This window comes from Haemaphysalis longicornis, unplaced genomic scaffold, assembly GCF_048455015.1.
Source record: "Haemaphysalis longicornis isolate Haplotype H1 unplaced genomic scaffold, Haemaphysalis longicornis Haplotype H1 scaffold_10, whole genome shotgun sequence".
In the NCBI taxonomy this organism is placed as follows: domain Eukaryota; kingdom Metazoa; phylum Arthropoda; class Arachnida; order Ixodida; family Ixodidae; genus Haemaphysalis; species Haemaphysalis longicornis.
In genome coordinates this window covers 152,805,154-152,822,251 of record NW_027526204.1, presented here as the reverse complement: position 1 = coordinate 152,822,251, position 17,098 = coordinate 152,805,154, and the positions used below count along the sequence as shown (strand labels likewise).

Below are 17,098 nucleotides of genomic sequence, written 5' to 3'. Positions count from 1 at the left end.
GTTTTTTAAAGGTTTTCATATATCATAGTTGTGAAAAAAAAATATCAAAATCAAAAGTTTTGTCAAGTTGTCGAAAAAAATGATAAAAAAGGAGTTGTGTATATCAAACCACCGGTAGTAGAAAAAAATTAGAATATACATTTGGCAGGGAAACATTTCAAAAACACACCCTAAAAAAAATGTCGACTTGCGCGGAACAGTTTTTCAGATATAAAAAAAAAATGTTAGCACGCACGGTGCTCGTGTCATGCGGTGAAGCCCAACCTCTAATTCAAACTGTGCAATTTTGGGTGGTTCCTTGGAATAAATCTGGCGGTTTGACGTTATCAGAGGCACCAATTTGCCCCCACATAACGTAAAAACATCTTGTCAATGACTGACTTTGCATTTACAGCGAGCACAATATTTGGGACAAGCACGCGATGCAGAAAAAAACATGCATGAAGTTGAAAACGGAACGCCGTGGCTGATGTTTGTTGTCGTTCACGGTCAGTTATCTCTCAAAACATAAAGCTGAGCTTTATTATCATCTTCTTACTCGCAATTGTAGCCTTGCTCGCAAAAATGAGGTACGATGAGCTAGAATCGTCCCCTGCGATCTTTGGCCGAGTAGCACTCGCGCGCTAAAAAAGATCAGCACAACGAGCCTTCTCTATTGCAGCGCCACCTAACATTTTTCAAATGAAACAGTACAAAAACTTATCAGAGACTTTGTCCGAACAGACAGTTCAACTAAGCAGCAACATTAGACACCCGGATATACCCTCGCATGAAAACGAAACTGGAAGGCGAACAGCTGGCAGTGTAAGGCCGGTTTGAAGCGCTGTCCCCGGCGGAACAGATATCTGGCGACTGGGTGTGACCTTTTGACTTGCATCTGAAGTTCTTATCGCATAAATCGGGTTAGGGTGGGGGGAAATGAGGAGCGGCGTGCTTTGTTCGAGGATCAGTCGCGGACGCTTCAGGTGCCATGGCAGTTAGCCTTGAAGTTGGGTAACTGCGTAGTTGCGCTAAATATGAATTTCGCGATGCAGAAACGAAACCGAAACTGTTGTAAACTGTTTGGGAATGGTCCTGGGGTAAGTAGAACTACCAGAGTACATAGGACAACTTGCGCAAAGGCAATAAAACTGCCTAAAATCATAAAGTAGCTTTGCAACCAGACACTGCTTGACATTTTCAGCCGATTTCTGGGATTATTACTGTCAGAGCGTGAACCTGACGATTGAAAATCGTTTGCTAGTTCCCCATTCACGCCCTGATAGCAAAAAACAAGCGCTGGTGCAGAGTAATTACGAGTTGCACGCATTCTTCGTTGGTAGCCTTGAGGCGCGATGACCACGCCCCTTTTCCACAACCAGGTGATTCAAAAGCGTGTCAAAAATCACGTTTCCGTTGCAAAAATGAAAACAAAACTGATTTTGAAATGCCATTTTCTGATCTAACTCCGAACAGCTTTACTTGTTCGAGAAACGCCTGGAACGCTATGAAAAGGCGCTCCCAAAAGTATCGATCAAATTGATCGATTTTGATAGGCGCGGTAGCGAAAGAGTTATAGCGTTGTTTTCCCTCGATGCGAAATCAACTTGCTCGACCTGCTTGGTAGCTTTTCGGTTACGTTACGCGGGAAATACCTAATGGGGTTTCTTTTTTTTAGTTGAAGTATGGTGTTAAGTTCAAGTCGAAGTTGGGACAGTTCGTGTGGTTAGTGTGTGAAATAACAATGCTAGTTTAGTAACATGTTATTGCGAACTGATGTTTTGCTCCGGTTTGAAAACACAACCTGCCAAAAAAAAAACTTCCACCACTAGTCTGAAATTATGTGTCTCCGAAACCTAATGCCGTACGCTAACCACACTCGTGCTATTCTCAACTCGAAAAAAATCATCAAATTGTTCTTGTCTGTACGCAAATACCTCAAAGTCCCTTCACGACAAGTATAACCCTGTCGATACAACCTACGGCTAGGGCGTAGTGGCTAAAGCCAGAAATCACTGCAAACTGCCCAGGAGATTGCTACCGCACACAAGCTCCCTGTTAGCTCCGCTCGCTACACCGCTGTGTACGCTTTCCATGAAGATGGCTTTATTGTTGATGATGGGTGGCTCAAAAGGGAACTTTAATCGAACGTGCGCACGTCGCACCAAGTGGTCGTAGCCACCAACATAACATCCTCCTCGCTATAACAGGGCTGTAATTCTCTCCTCGCTCACGTCTAAGGCCCGGAATGATGGGGGGATCAAGTTAGTTCGGAAGAGGCAGTGGCACGCGCACTACAGCAAAAGCGGATCGATGTTGACCCCTTGGACAAAAATAGCACATACCCACCGCTGTGGCTCAGTGGCTAAGGCGTTGTTGTTGCCGAGCCCAAGGACTTGGGTTCGATCCCCGTAGAGGCGGCTGCTTTTCTAATGAGGCGAAAAGCGAAAACACCCGTGTGTCGAGATTTGGGCGCACGTTGAGGATTCCGCGTGGAGGTGGTCGAAAATTAATCCGCAGCCATTGACTACGGCGCGCCTCAGTCATACCCCAGGTGCGGCTTCGGAGCGTTAAACCCCGTTATCACCCAAAAAATAGAACGCGCATTGGATGTTTGTGAGTGGTTTTCCTGGTAGGGGCAATTGTCCCACTCCTCACCGGAATCCGATACTGCTTTACGGGGTGCGCCCACTTACAGCGAACGTAACTGTCGTCACATTCTGTGTTCTTGCCTATTCCTAGCAAATTGGAATGATTCCTTATTTTTTAATGTAGCGGTCACTCTCTAGCGACTTGTCCTGGGCAAGTTAACTGGAGCGTATACTCGGCGATAAATGTCTGTCCTCGTGCGTTCAGCGCATTCGATGTCACCGTGGTGGTCTGGTTGTGTGTGTTTTCCCCCCCTGTAAACATACACAATTAGGAAGTTCTATACACACGAATACGGGATGTCAAGGTTGTTCCGAACTTTACGCGTATTGCGCAAGTTATTTAAGTATAACGTGCCCTCCTTTCCCCGTCTTACCCCCGCCTCTCCCCCTAATTAGCACCGCTGTAACTTCCCTGGAGACACAGAGGCATGAACTCGTCCCGCGGCTGCCGAAAAGCGATCAGTCCAGAACAACGACGTAAACGATGGGTGAGAAGAGAGACGTGTCAGTGGGGCTGTTCGATTTGCAGTCTCGGACTCGCCGTCGATAGTCCGCGGGCAGTCTGAGGATTCCCCAAAGCCATAGGGATACATGGGAAAATTGAATGCCGGACTGCTTCTCGGGGAGTCCGCGGTGGGTCCGGGACTGTTAATCGAAGGCACCAACTGTTACGACGTTTTGTTGGGGTGGGCGACGCCATGATGTTTGGGTCTCATGATGTCGGCCTCAACCTTCGAAAGCAGGGATTACCTTAGTGAGTGAAGTCGATTGTTTTGAACCGAACCGCCAGAGGACGATTTCGAGATTCAGCTTGGCGTTGAGCTCAAAGGGAAGTTCAAGGTGGGAACGCCTGTTTTTCGTGCGTAAGAAATCGCCAGAATATGGCTTAGAACAAGCGGAGTGACAATGCAAACCCAGTAAGGGCAAAAGTATATTTTGCAGACATTTAATTTTATTTTGGGAATTGCAGGAATTTTTATTTTGACAAGATTAAAAAAGAGCTGTTGCAACTAACTCCAACAAAATGAACGACATGTGGTGTTCCAAGCCAGTCGTTGCTTTGGTCGACAAGTTTATGTTAATAAAATATCAGTTTGAGCAAAGTTTGGAAGCAAGTCTTTAGACTAGAATTACGGGCAACAGGACAGTCACGAATGGTCACCGAATTAGCTGCTCTGCGCACGGACGCGCTGGCAAGACATAATGGGATGGGGAGATGACGGAACACAAGTTCTCCATTTCGCCTCTTTTCGCGCAGGTTTAACCTAGGGTCCCTTGCACTGAAACGGATGGGGGAAGGGCGGATACGTGACGTGAGGGAGGGAGGAGGATTGGGGAGAGGACGGCTAACAACGCGGACAGCGGCAGCTTTGCGCGCGCGGAGGGCGCCTCGTGCGGGCATCAGGCAGCAGCTACACGGGTAAAAATGAGAAGCAGGGGGCGCTTCCCGACAGCGAGCAAACAAACAAAGAGCTGTCAAAGTGGCCTGGATGTCTGTGGCTCAACTTCGGAACTCGATGAAGAGTTGTTGAGAGGAGGGGAGCTCGGAGGAGCTTTGCCGGTGTCCCCTGTTCTGTTTGGGGAGAGCGGGAGTGGTGGCTCTCGGGAACCTGATTCAGGCGGAAGTGTTTTCCGCGGAGAGAGGAGAAAACGGTGAGCCAGGGGGTGAGGTAAGGGAGACGACTAAATGGGGGAAGTGAGTGTTCGCGCAAGGAACTTCCCCCTCGTGCGTTCGGGGATCAGCGGTTCCTTGTCGCGGCGTCGACGAAGCGTGCCCTGGAGGCATCGATTAAAGCACACCCCACTTTCTAACTTTTCCTCTTTGCCTTCGCGTGTTGGCGGCCGCGAGCGGTCGAGCATTGTTCGGAAAGTAGAAAAAGAAAGCTCGAGCTGCTCCGTAAAACTTTGGCGTCGTGCGCCGAAGACAGACAATGCGGTCGTTTGTTTAGAAGCTGATGATAATTTTTACAAACTTTGCTGCATAAGACCACGCGCGTTCTACTTTCCGTTCTCTGATGATGGTGAGAAGGGCAAATGAAGTTCCTTTATCTTTTTAAATGAAATGAGTGCTGCGCAACTAAGCTAAAACACCGAAATTTAAAAGAAGAAACCTTTGCGTTCGTTGTTAGGCGCTTTTTTTGGTCACTGAAGGATAATTGTGAGATGCCGAACATTTAATTGTCCATAATCTCTAAGGATGCGGTTTTAAACTCCAAGAATTGAACTGAATACTGGACATGCTGTAGTTTGAATGGTGTGCTTGCAATCTGTGTAAACTATTCGAGAGCTACAATTTTTTTAGTGAGCAGAGATGTGAGTAAAATGTGTGGTCGAAAATCCCGTTTCTGGGTCATGGTGTCACACCGGCACCGGACTGAGTAGGTAGCCTCTCCTTTCCCTCAATGTCAATGCAATTTTTTACGCTTCCTTGAAAAGCGTGAAGAAGAGGTCCCCATGCGAACATAAAATCGACGTTCACTATCTTTCAAATTCAAGTTTAAGTCCTCAGTTAAGCGATGCCTGCTATTGTGCATGCAACTGTGTTCTTGTTTCAGACAGATATCCAACGGTCTGCATTCACCGGCGGAACGCCACAAGTTCGAACGCTTTTGTGTTACGATCAATCGCAACCCAATGTGTCAAATTGGCTGGCACCAGACATGTACACGTTACCCAAAAAAGTAACTAAATACCGTTACTCGTTACCCACTCAAAAAGTAACTAAATACGTTACTCGTTACCGATTCTCAAACATAACGCATGAGTTACAAGAAAAGTAACGAGTTACTTTTCACGTTACTTTGACGACCAAACGCACAACTGTTTTGTTTCCTGGTTCCCTGTTTCCTTTTTACTAGCCGTTGCTCTTTTAAGCAGTAGCTGCCTCTTTAAGTTTTCATCGGTTATTTATGTTGCCGCGCTTCCTCGGCCGTGAATCACGGCCTGTGATAAACGCGTCGGTTCCTTTCTGCCCTTTGTATTATCGGCAGTTTGATTGGTCGCGACTTCACTATCAACGACAAACCTCTTTTTATCGGCGCAACCTGAATTATTCGTTCGTCTCGGCCTTTGTTATCATGACGTTACCCACATGCCTTCCCTGTGTGGGCGCCCGTGCTCGACTCGTGATAATCCCGGCTGTTGGTATCGCAGACAAGCAGTGCGCCGACGGTTGCGTAAATTGAATGCTACGACAAGAGGCCCTGATGGCCGTGGCATCATTCACAATAGAAATGACGCCCCGAACCATCCGAATGTAGACCACGGCGCTGCTGCTTTCGAGGCGAACAGTGCCATGTGCCTAGTATAGACACATGCACAGATTAGAATAAAAACAAGGCCGTTTAAGCTGTGTTGTACACGTTACTCCTCAGAAGTAACGAGATATTGTTACTCGTTACTTTGCCTTAGAAGAAATTAAATATGTTACCCGTTCCTTTGTTAAACTAAGTAACTAAATACGTTACTCGTTACCGAAAATAGTAACTGTAGGAATAGCTGGTTCCTTGTAACGCGTTATTACATATCTGGTTGGCACAAAAGTCCTTTCATAACACCCACAAGATATATGGCACAGTAACCTCAAGTTTGGCTCGTTCACCATCTGTGACGTACTCTCACTTGCAGCTTCTATCCTACTGGGCATTGGCATTACTTGCGGGTGCCTCGCTGACACGCACTTCGTCCTGACCTTGCGTTGCTACGGCTGAGCCGTGGGCTTTTCAGCAGGCCGTTGTCTTACTCATAGGAAAATTGTCGCGGGTTGTACAATAGCGAATAGCCCAACGACAAAGCGTCGACAAACCTTTTTTTTTTTTTTTTCTGAAACGTGCCTAAATTACCCGTAACTTTGACCTCCGTAATCGCTGATGGCTCTTCTTGATACCGCTGGATACGGCAGAGCTTGTAAATCTACACAGCGGCTGAGGAAAAGGCAAGTGAACGGCACCTGCCCGAGCAATGCCAAGGTGCTGTTTGATATCCCAATCATTCCTTTTTTGAACTTTTAAAGGCTCCGGAACCGTCGGACAACGTCACTCTAAGCAACAAAGAATTGTGCGCGCTGAGCCGGGATCCCCATATTCACCGCCACTTTTATCTGCCAGTGATGGTTGATAGTTAATACACGAAACTCATCTCGTCCTGGTCTCACTTATCTATTTGTTGGTGGGAAGCGGGGCCGCACACTCAGCAGTGGCACACCGCTTCATTTGGTTCGGGGACCGATGTTCGTGCACACGGCGAGGCGGTGGACGCAAAATACAGCGTACTCCGGCTTTGATAGCAAGCGTAGAAGCGAAAACAATGAAATGCAAGTAACTCCAAAACCCCGCACACGCTCTCTGGAAAGGCAGCATGGTGTCGCCATGCAATGCCAATGTTACAAAAAGGAGGATTGGTATTGATCAGAGAGACCAAATGGTTGGCAGCGAACCTTTTTTCGACGTAATGAGAAATCGACGTTTTATGTCTGGCCTCCTCTGGCGCACAATTCATGTTGGCTCTACGCAACTATTCTGCGATACGATTCTTCTCTCAGTGTTTCTCATCATGTTCTGTCTGTTGGACAAAGATCTGTTTGTGACTGGCTTACTCACACAGGTTGCGTACACTCCCAAATGACGACTGAAGAAGAGACGCGGTAGGCCTCTATCTGCCACCTCCTGTTCCGTCTTGAAGACTCTTCTACTCCACTGCACCGTCTCGACCACGCCTGTCTTAGTACTTTTTTCCACTGATTTTTTGTCCCTCTAACGCACATGTCGATATCAAGGAAGACAGAGAAGGCGGCATTAAGAGCTACACTATAATATATTCGCTTCACTTGTACAAATAAGTTGCATTTGCAATCATTGCAATTCAGGCAGGGCTCGCAGATATCATCTCCGCCGACGTGTAACAAAATTCATGCCTATTGTGGTTCCGGCGCGAATGTTTTCGCGCCGGAAACGCAACGCGGGCAATGAGGCGCACCGTAGTGGAGGGCTCCGGATTAATTTTGACCACCTGGCGATCTTTTCCGTGCGTCGAAATCTAATACACACGGGCGTTTTCGCTTTTCGCCTCCATCATAAAAGCGGCCGCCGCGGCCAGGAATCGAACTCGCGCTCAGCAGCACAACGCCTTAGCCACTGAGCCACCGCGGCGGGTGCGCGAATGCTTTGAGGTTCTGCTCTTTGTTTTTGGAGTAGAGTTGCTGTAATCACTTCGCCATTTTCCGTTAACTGGTGGTGTTTACGCCCTTATTTGGCTTGGTTACATTCGCACGGTATACACACTCTGGATCGCATCTATACTGTTTTCAGAATGATAGCGCTTTATATGTGCTTGAGTTCTTCCATGCGAACCGCGGGGAAACAATTGAAATGAAATCCTTCAAAACGTTCATCGGATACATACATGATTGTGGGGCTTATTTCGGTATTTGAGGATTTCCAAGCTTACGTATTTAAAAGGACAACCACCACCATCAGGCACTCCACGGCGATTTTCATAGTTTTCATTCTAACGAGGCCATGAAGACAAAATGCAAGTTTGGTTCATTCAAAAGATTGCCTCGTTAGAATCATGCTGACATCACGTTTAACGTAAACTTCGCGCTAATAAATCGTATAATAAAAAAAAGCAATGACCATACGACCCAGTAGCTCACCTCAAGCAACAAAACCTATAATGTCATACCAGCCAGCTCTGCGATTGGCGGAGGCCGGAAAAAGAAAGCGCAAATTAGGCAGAACTTGTAAGCTTGCCGAACGAGCTATTTGCGCTTAAATTTAGGGCGCATTCTTTTTACATCTGTAAGAATGGTGGGACAAACAGTGGAAGTTACGAAAGCACACATAAACATAGAAGTACCGATACGTACTGCTGTTGGTACAGCGCGCACTATGCTTCGTTTACATGCACAGCCCTGCGGGGCTTTGGTGTTGTCTCAGACGACACTGGCCGATTGACGCAAGCGACGGTGTCTTACGTGACCATATTTGTCGAGCGAGCACCATGCTTCACGAAAAGATTATTTTCTCCCAGAACAAAAACAATCCAGGTCTAAATACGATCACAAACAAACGAAAGGCAGAAAACGGCTTGCCGCAATGTGATGGCGCCATCTAGGTTGACTAACAGTAAGCAAGTCTCCGCTCCTCACCAAGTTTAGCCGAAAGACCTGTTTTTATGATGTCATTGCAAACATCGTTCAAACACAGGTTTTAGCGCGAAAATTAAAATCTTAATTTAAATTTATTGATTTCGCAGTGAACAAAGCATAGTTTGCTTCCGGACAAACGCTGGGGGCACTATAGAACACGAAATCTTTCGTGTAAAACAAACTTGTATTTTGTCTTCATGGCACCTTTAATCAAAACCTGGTGTATTAAAGATAAGAATTGGGGACCGAAACTTGTCTGCGCATAGACGACCGTAGACTGTATGCACGTTTTTAAGAGATCAGGGTACGGAATGTGGGATGCTATAGTTTTCAAAGAAATCGAGTTTACGAGTAAATGCGCTATACCTATGGTTACCGAACTACCATATTGTCGTTATTTATTGCTGCTTTTTTTTTAAGAATTCGTGTTTTCTTGCAGAAGCAGGTGATCGATAATGGCGCTAAGATAGGGAGGCATTCTTGGGAAGAAATGGATCTGATAGCGCCACTGTACCGTTGTGGTACTTTATCACGTGGTCTTTGAAAATCTACAAAGATACAGTCTATACAAATTAACCGTGTTATCCGGCTGGCACACACCTTGTGTTAAAGGTGGTGTATACATTGCACTCAAATGATGTCATGTTTTGGTATTGCGGTATGATGACTGATTGCGCTTTGGGTTACAAAGTACGCAATTTAAAAAATACAAACGAACGAAGGGGACAAACGAAAAGTAACAACTGATTTATAAATCAGTTGTGAGTTTGCGCTCGCACTGTCCACTTCGTTCGTCTTCTTTAAATTGTGTACATTGTTACCCAAAGCACAGTCAGTCATAACGCAAAACCGATTTCTCACCCTACTGGTGTATTATGGTAGCTGACCACGACCAGCGGAATGCCCCTATAATGCACACCCAGTAATTGCCGAACTCGATAAGCAGTGATATGCGCATTGGCGACGCAGTAGAAGCGGTGGCACGCCAGTGACGCAGTCGTCGTCGTCTTTGCTTTGCAGAAAGGTGGCGAGGGCGAGACGACGGTGTACAAGCGGGTGGCCGTCGTGGAGAACTTCTTCGAGATCATCTACGGCGTGCACGTCGAGATGGACGGCCGCGGAGGCAAGCACGCCGGCCAGAAGAGGACCTACAAGGCGGTGAGCAGCTGCGTCAGAAACTAGCGACACGGCCTCGCGCAGTGCCACGCCGTGCGACGCATTCCGCATACGTACGCGTCGTGTAAAAAGCGGCTCTCGAGTGCTCGAAATCCCCTGGCGCTTGTTAGCGTTCTCTAAGGTGGAAATTTTTCGTATTGCTCTTCAAACCTTACTCATGTCCGAAATCTTAAAATCCCGGTAACACCGCGGGCAAACACTTTCTCTCTCTGCTTCTTGCTGGGAGACATTACGGAAGCTGTAGATGTATAGTCACCATAGAACGGAAGCCTGTGATGTGCTAAAATCTCGTCTAACCAAGGTGACGCTGCCACCCAAGAGAAGGTGTACAAAAACACGTGGAATTTTCCATCAGGACATTCAATAACGCTGACCGTCGGATCTGTTGCGTAGCCGATCGCGCCAGTAATCTCTTATTTATGCCCCTGGTTATCGAAGAGACTTCGAAAGATTTTTTAAGTGTATAATATTTTTTTTATTTCAGTTTAACAAATTTTTCCATTGCACTTGTACAAAAAAGAAAAATATTTTATTTAGATTGAAGCGAAAACACAGCTAAACAAGTTTGTGTCTGCAAAAACGTGTGCTGAACAGACGTTGCCACGCATTATAGATTCACATGTATCTCCATAGTGCTGTGTTTTGTTTCCTGAAAAAAGCTTTCACGAGCTCCGCCAATCCCGAATCGCCATTCACAGTTTGTATAGGGGCGAGTAAATGGGTAGATGGTGATACGGGTCTTAACGCTTTTCGCATTTTTTGTGTTAATTAGCAACTTCTGCTGCCGGAAAGGGTAAATTTTCACAGTGTGCAAATATCAAATATGGAACTGTGAATCGAATATTTTCGAATAAGAATACCTTTTGGTTACTATAGTGGGTAGATCTTCTAAACCATAGCGACAGAAAATAAAGATAACTTACACCCGCGCCACACGTACACGAAAAAGGACATTAAGTGTTTGAGGCCTTAAGATACCGAATGACATTATTTGGGTGGGCCGTGCTACACGAAAAAACGCAAAAGCATTAAATGGGTTAGGCATGATTTGTGATAATGACCAAAAAGAGAAATGCACTCATATTTTAGAAGCTTTTAACCTAAAGGAAAACGTCTTACAGCGGTTAAAAATGTTTTTGTTATAGAAAACGTTATGAGAAATAGTGTTCTCTAAAATATGGTGTGAGCCGTTTCTAAAAGTGGCTTCAGCAGCTGTCCTCGCTTGCCAGCGGCAGCCAAATCCGAAAAATTCGAAACGACGAGTAACACGATGTTTTGCCTTTTGCTGTCGTTTTAGTGAACTTCATCTTCTTTAGAACTTCACCACCAAGTGTGCTCAAAAATTGTCTTATTTCGAGGTTCAGCGACGTTTCCACGTCAACACTCTGGTGTTGAGGGTTTTTTTGTTTTATTTGGTGCTCATCGCGACCGAGAGTAGGCCGCGTTCGTGAAGGCGAATGAGTTGTGCGAAACTCATTAAACGAAAAATGACATTGAAGAGGACGGCCTTAAATTTTTCCGTGTAGCAGCGAATTAATGGCGTTAAAATTTAAGGCATTAAGCACTTAATTTCATTTTTCGTGTACATGTGGCGCGGGTATTAGACAATCATGACTTAACACATCTGAGTGTTCGAGTAGTAGTGCTTGCTAAGACAGTGGTACAAATAAACAACTGAGACAACATGGCGAAATAGTGGAACAAAAATTTGGCCTGTGTTTCATGAAGAAACATGAAGGATGGTCCCTGCAGTCTTTGAAAAGAAACGAGACATGCTGGTGGCCGGTGTGACTTTGCCGCAAGCCTTATGTGTTAACTCTCGATTGCTCACTCATGCAACTGCACTGGCAGGAAAATTCTTTCTGGCCTCTAAATCGGGCAGAAGTAGCCTTCAAATTTAGCAAAAATACACCAGTCACCATACGCGTGTCACGCGCGAGGCTTGCACTGGTTAGGCTTACCTGCATGCCATCAACTTACGAAAAAAAGCCAACCCAAAGGGGCACACTGTGCGGTGGAGCTTGAAAGCTCGCATGTCGTGCAGCATTGGGCACTTTTATACGCTCTAGTATTCTACAATTTTGAATATCTGAAAACTTGGAATACTTCAGTGGGCAAAACTGCGCTGCGAATTGAAGTGAGCAGCAAATACTATTACCGAAGTACTCGCAGTTTAGAATATTGGCGCCAATCTAGTAAACTTGTATTTACAGTACTGTAATATACCAATATAGGCCAACTTGTTCGTGCATATTCGTGTCAATTTGAGATATATTATTTGTAAAATGAGAGGTGAGATCAAGGGCCAGGCGTCTGTGAACACGGTGGTGATTCTATTTACAAAATGGCAATGCAACGAAGAGAAGCGAAGCTGCTCGAGCGAGAGCTGCTCAGGAGTGCTGACGGGTACCGATGATGATAATCGGATCGGTGTTGCGATGATGATTATAAATTTTCTACATTGTTAAAGCTAATGTTTTATGTTCCTCAGGATGCAAAAAACTGGGCGTTGTGAGCAATCGATAACCCCAAAAATTCACGTTCCCCCGTGGAGCACGGATTTCGTTCAAAGAACCAGAGGGTGCCGAGAGGAGAAATAAACACTCACACAAAAAAAAAACAACGTGACGCTAGCGCGAGCACGCCGTTGCTTCACGAGCGCGCGCGGATCGTGGCTCCATAACACTCCAGAGGAAGCCCTCAGTCTGCTTGCTGTTGGTCGGCTGGTCACCAGGGGCCAGGCGGTGGCAGCAGCATATGGATTCCGGTGAACAGGGAACTACCTCCATCCAGTATGGAGTTCGCAATGAACGCCTCTTAAATAAAGTTTCTTGTCTCTCTCTCGGACCTGGAGCTGGGAAGTGCTTCAACGTAGAATGTACGTACCGCCAGTTTCTAGGCTGGCTAAGCGCGGTCTACCACGCAAGTAGGCCAACGAGACCAAAACGCAGGTCGCGTACAGTGCCAGTCAAATCCATAGTGCTTTCGTTTTCAAACCGCGTAAGCAGACTTAAGTGGCCAGAGAAATATTTTGCAGGTATCGAATGCGCTCGCGTGTTAGAGATGCTATAGCAGCCACGGCCGGCACCTGTGGCCGCCTTCGCAGATCGCGGAGCTGTACGCCTTCCTGCCCCGCGAAGCGGTCACGCACTTCCTCATGTCTTGCTCCGACTGCCAGAAGAGGATGCACCTCACCAACGGAGCCCTGAGCACTGCCACTGTCCTCAACGCCGATTCCCCCGCGCTGAACAGCAGCGGCGTGGCGCCCGCAGCTGTGCCCGGGACACCGGCGGGGTCGCCCGGTTACCAGAGCAACAGCAACAACAGCAGCAGCAACAACAACAAGGGCGGAAGCCACGGAGCGGGCGGCAACGCGGGCGCCAGCTGTCAAAGCGAAAGCGGCGCTGCCCGTGACGTCAAGCTCGCCGGCGGCGCCACCGCTGAGAGCTCCCCCGCGTCGTCGCCGGGGGGCGCTGCGAGCGAGGCCAGCAGCAGCGCCTCCACGGCGCGCGCGGCTGGCGCGCGCATCCCGCGCGTGTCGGCGGCCCAGCTCGACTTCAGCGTGCCCATCACGACGGCCTACTTGAAGCACATGAGGAGCCTCGGCCTATCGGATGAGGATGCCTTCAACCCGAGAGAGGTCAGTGCCTCCGGCTGCTCGCTTTACCCCTTGCGTTCTTTTTCGCGCCACTGTCGCGTACTACTGCACGTCTACTTGTTGCTTGTGCAGGAGCAAAGTGATCGGTTTCAAAATAACGGATTGACGGGAGAGGAGACGCGCGATTCGAACGCGGCCGTCTGCTCTGGCGCTTCAGTCGTTTTGTGTCGTCTGCTGTGCCTGGCCGTTCATTCTGCGCTCTGCGAGCCGTGTGGAGCCTACGTTTTTAATGCAACTTCGCCTGTTTATTTTTTGTTGTCGCACAGCTCGTAGGCGCCGGTTCAAGAGGTTCAGCTTCTAGATAGGTTCTTTTGTGCCTAAAAATGATGTTATTTCTTTTAAGAAACCCACAGCCCTCGCTCTTGTGCTTTCTATCGATGTAACACTTAGATATTGAATTTAACTTAATCTGATTCAAAATATTTACCGACCTCACCATGATTAAGGTTCCTCTGTTATTTTGTGCACCACTACCTCTTCTCTCTCTCTCTCTCTCTCTCTCTCTCTCTCTCTCTCTCTCTCTCTCTCTCTCTCTCTCTCTCTCTCTCTCTCTCTCTCTCTCTCTCTCTCTCTCTCTCTCTCTCTTTTTTTGTGTGAAACTCAATACATGCGCATGCCGCCGATAACGCATTATAAGTACTTTAGTTCGTTCTACAAGTCATTTGGTCCCTTTAAGCAGCGCAAGGTTGTGCAACCTGCATATTTGAAGTAATATTTCAATCACTTGTATTGGTTAGACTGTAGCCCAAAGCTGTCTACAACGCAGATACCATATGAAAACATTTGCAAGTTCCTGAAGAGCTTTTCTATTCGCTCCATGTCTTCCCAGTGCTTGATTCGGTCATGCAAAAAAAAAAAAAAAAACTAACTTTAATCAGCCAGACCATTAGAAAGCCATTGAAATGAAGTATATGATTACGCAGTGCAGCAGAGATTTGAGGAACGCACGAAATAGTGTAAGAGGCTGGCGAGCTTTGCACTCTTGTGGGGTACATTTGTAATATAAAGTAAGACCCGTCCAAAAAGCCTTTCATTGTTAGACAATACACGGAGTTTTAAGACCAGAGCAACGTAGATTTCCAAATTACCATAAGTAAAAAACTTTTAGTTCATGGTTAAAAACAATGCAGCAGTGGGCAGGTCCCAGGGCGCGTAAAATAGAAAACAACTGAGCTAGACAGATAGTAGAGCGAGTACTTACGTATGGATAGTGGAGCGATGGTACCACAATACCAGATATAGGGATGACGTACGATGAATCACTACAAATGAGTGTGGCTGACGCAGACTCGATTTAAGATCACCAAGAGAGGCGTTCGTTCCCCAGTGCACAAACAATTGTATATGTTTCCTATCAACGCCCATTGGGGTAGCTATGTTTAAGAAAATCGTAGATTGGAGACATCGCATGCGCGCAAGACACTTTGCTGAAATGCCCATAGAAAATAAGTGTAGATACATGCCATGAAACATAAGTATTTGTGTTTGACTGCAGCGTAATTCGCTAAACCGTGGCTGTAAGGAGAGCTCTTCCAGAACTGATTTGTTGCGTCGATTGAGTGGCTGTGTGCATGAAATTTGGTTCGCTTATAATTTCACAATAAAACGGATTCACAAAACATATCGCGAAATATAAATAGAAGGTTAGAACTTTTATTTGTAAACAAGTACACAGATATATAATCAGGAACTCATAATTTAGGAGGTGCTCAGCAACATAATGGAGTAATTTGACATTCTCAGCATAGCAAAAAAAACAAAAAAAAAACGCAGCGCTTTGCTTGTGGGCACATACATGCATAAATAAGACGTCATTGGGAAAGTTGAATAACAGGAGCGAATCCATAGGGGAACGTCATTGCTAACCCCAACCGCTGAATGAAGGCTCAGTAATGTCGGCGCACAGTCTGGGTAATGAATGGATATGAAAAAGCCTCAAAGCTGATTTTCGGCATTGCCAGTTAGCCCCTATTTCTGACTCTTCTATTTTAAACCGTACTGCCTTTCGGAGCGTTTTCTGCTTTTCTTTTTGTAACAGCTTCCGCTTTTCTCAAACACAACATATATTGGCACGAGTTCCAAGCCTAAATTAACAGTGCATAGCACTTCAACTATTTTACGGTCGGCTAGTCTTAATGTCAGGCCAGAAAACTTACGCTGCCATCCTAAAACCTGAGTTTTTTAAAGGTATGGTAAATAGAATAAGGTGGGCACGGTCACTACTGATGAGCCGCATATACCCATTCGTCCCTGGAAACTTGTCGGGATAGCTGCGGCGTCATTTAAGTGATAAGAGAAACGAAAATATGAGGGGAATAAGATGATTGTACCTTCGTAATGTTATCTCTTATTTTGCTTCGCTAGTTACAACGGCCTGCACAAATGTTACGCTTCACAAATCATGGACATTCAGCACTACTGTCCTAATCGTCATGGTCTGGACTCAGAAAAGCATAATAGATTGATTGCTGGGTTTAACGCGCCGACGCTACGAATGCGATGAGGCGCGCCGCAGTGGGGGTTCCGGATTAATTTTGTCCACCTAGGGATCTTTAACGTTCGCCGAAATCTCCAACGCACGGGTGTTTTCGCTCTTCGCCTCCTCCATCAGAAAACCAGCCGCCGCTGGCGGAATCGAACCCGCGTTCCTGAGCTCAGCAGCACAACGTCATAGCCACTGAGCGACCGCGGCGGGTCGACTCGAAAAAGCTGTACCCGCAAATGGCATTAGAAGAATGAGTTTTCCCAATATCTGTGTGAAGATATTGTGGGTATTTCTGCGGAGTTACTGACTTTATATGGATGGGCATATACCGGGGTGGCTGCTCCCCAGATGGAGGCGAAAAGCGAAAATGTCCCCCCGTGTGTGGATATTTCGGCGCACGTTATTGATCCCCACGTGGTCAAAATTAATCCGGATGCCTCAACTAGCGCCTCATAGCCAAGGTGTAGCTTTGGAGCGTTAAACCCCGGAAGTTTTTTCAAGAAGTTCCGTTTTTTTTTCTTCTTTATGGGACTTTTAAATTAAACTGATGAGTCATTTTCCATAAATTTCTGGTTTCCTAAAACCGAGCAGAATATTTTTCGCGAATATTGAAAGCTATGCTCAACCGAAACACTCGTAAACCTCACGACTCGTCTCACGGGTCGTCAACGTGAGAGCACAGACAGGCTGATAACGACAAGAAAGGAGGACACGTCGAGCAGCGCCTCTCCTGGCCCTTTTCTTCTTCGCTGTTGTCAGTTCGTTCGCGCTCACCAGTTTCCGACTCGTGCCTCTTGTTAGCGCGTTCTCGTTTCCTCTTTCTCGTTAGTGTTCCTTTATCTTGACTCAGGACACACGTGAGGGTTACAAAAATGCCGAGCGCTAATCATCCTGTATTTTCATTCTAGATGTTTACGCTTTTCTTGAAGTAACATATTCAAATATTCATGCAAGAACTGCTTTATATTTTAGATGTACTTTTACTTGTCAGGGCAGCCGGC

At 46.4% G+C, this 17,098-nt stretch overlaps 1 protein-coding gene across 2 annotated transcripts in view; it reads left to right on the top strand.

Moving 5' to 3' along the window:
* The window catches only part of LOC144159680 (nucleolar protein 4-like), a 133,897-nt gene that overhangs the window by 68,093 nt on the left and 48,706 nt on the right, over window positions 1–17,098 (top strand). For both annotated transcript variants that reach the window (XM_077691322.1, XM_077691321.1), the window contains exons 3-4: window positions 9,799–9,936; window positions 13,061–13,594. In XM_077691322.1, coding sequence (XP_077547448.1) covers window positions 9,799–9,936; window positions 13,061–13,594 — 672 coding nt within the window. The remainder of the gene's footprint in view (window positions 1–9,798; window positions 9,937–13,060; window positions 13,595–17,098) is intronic.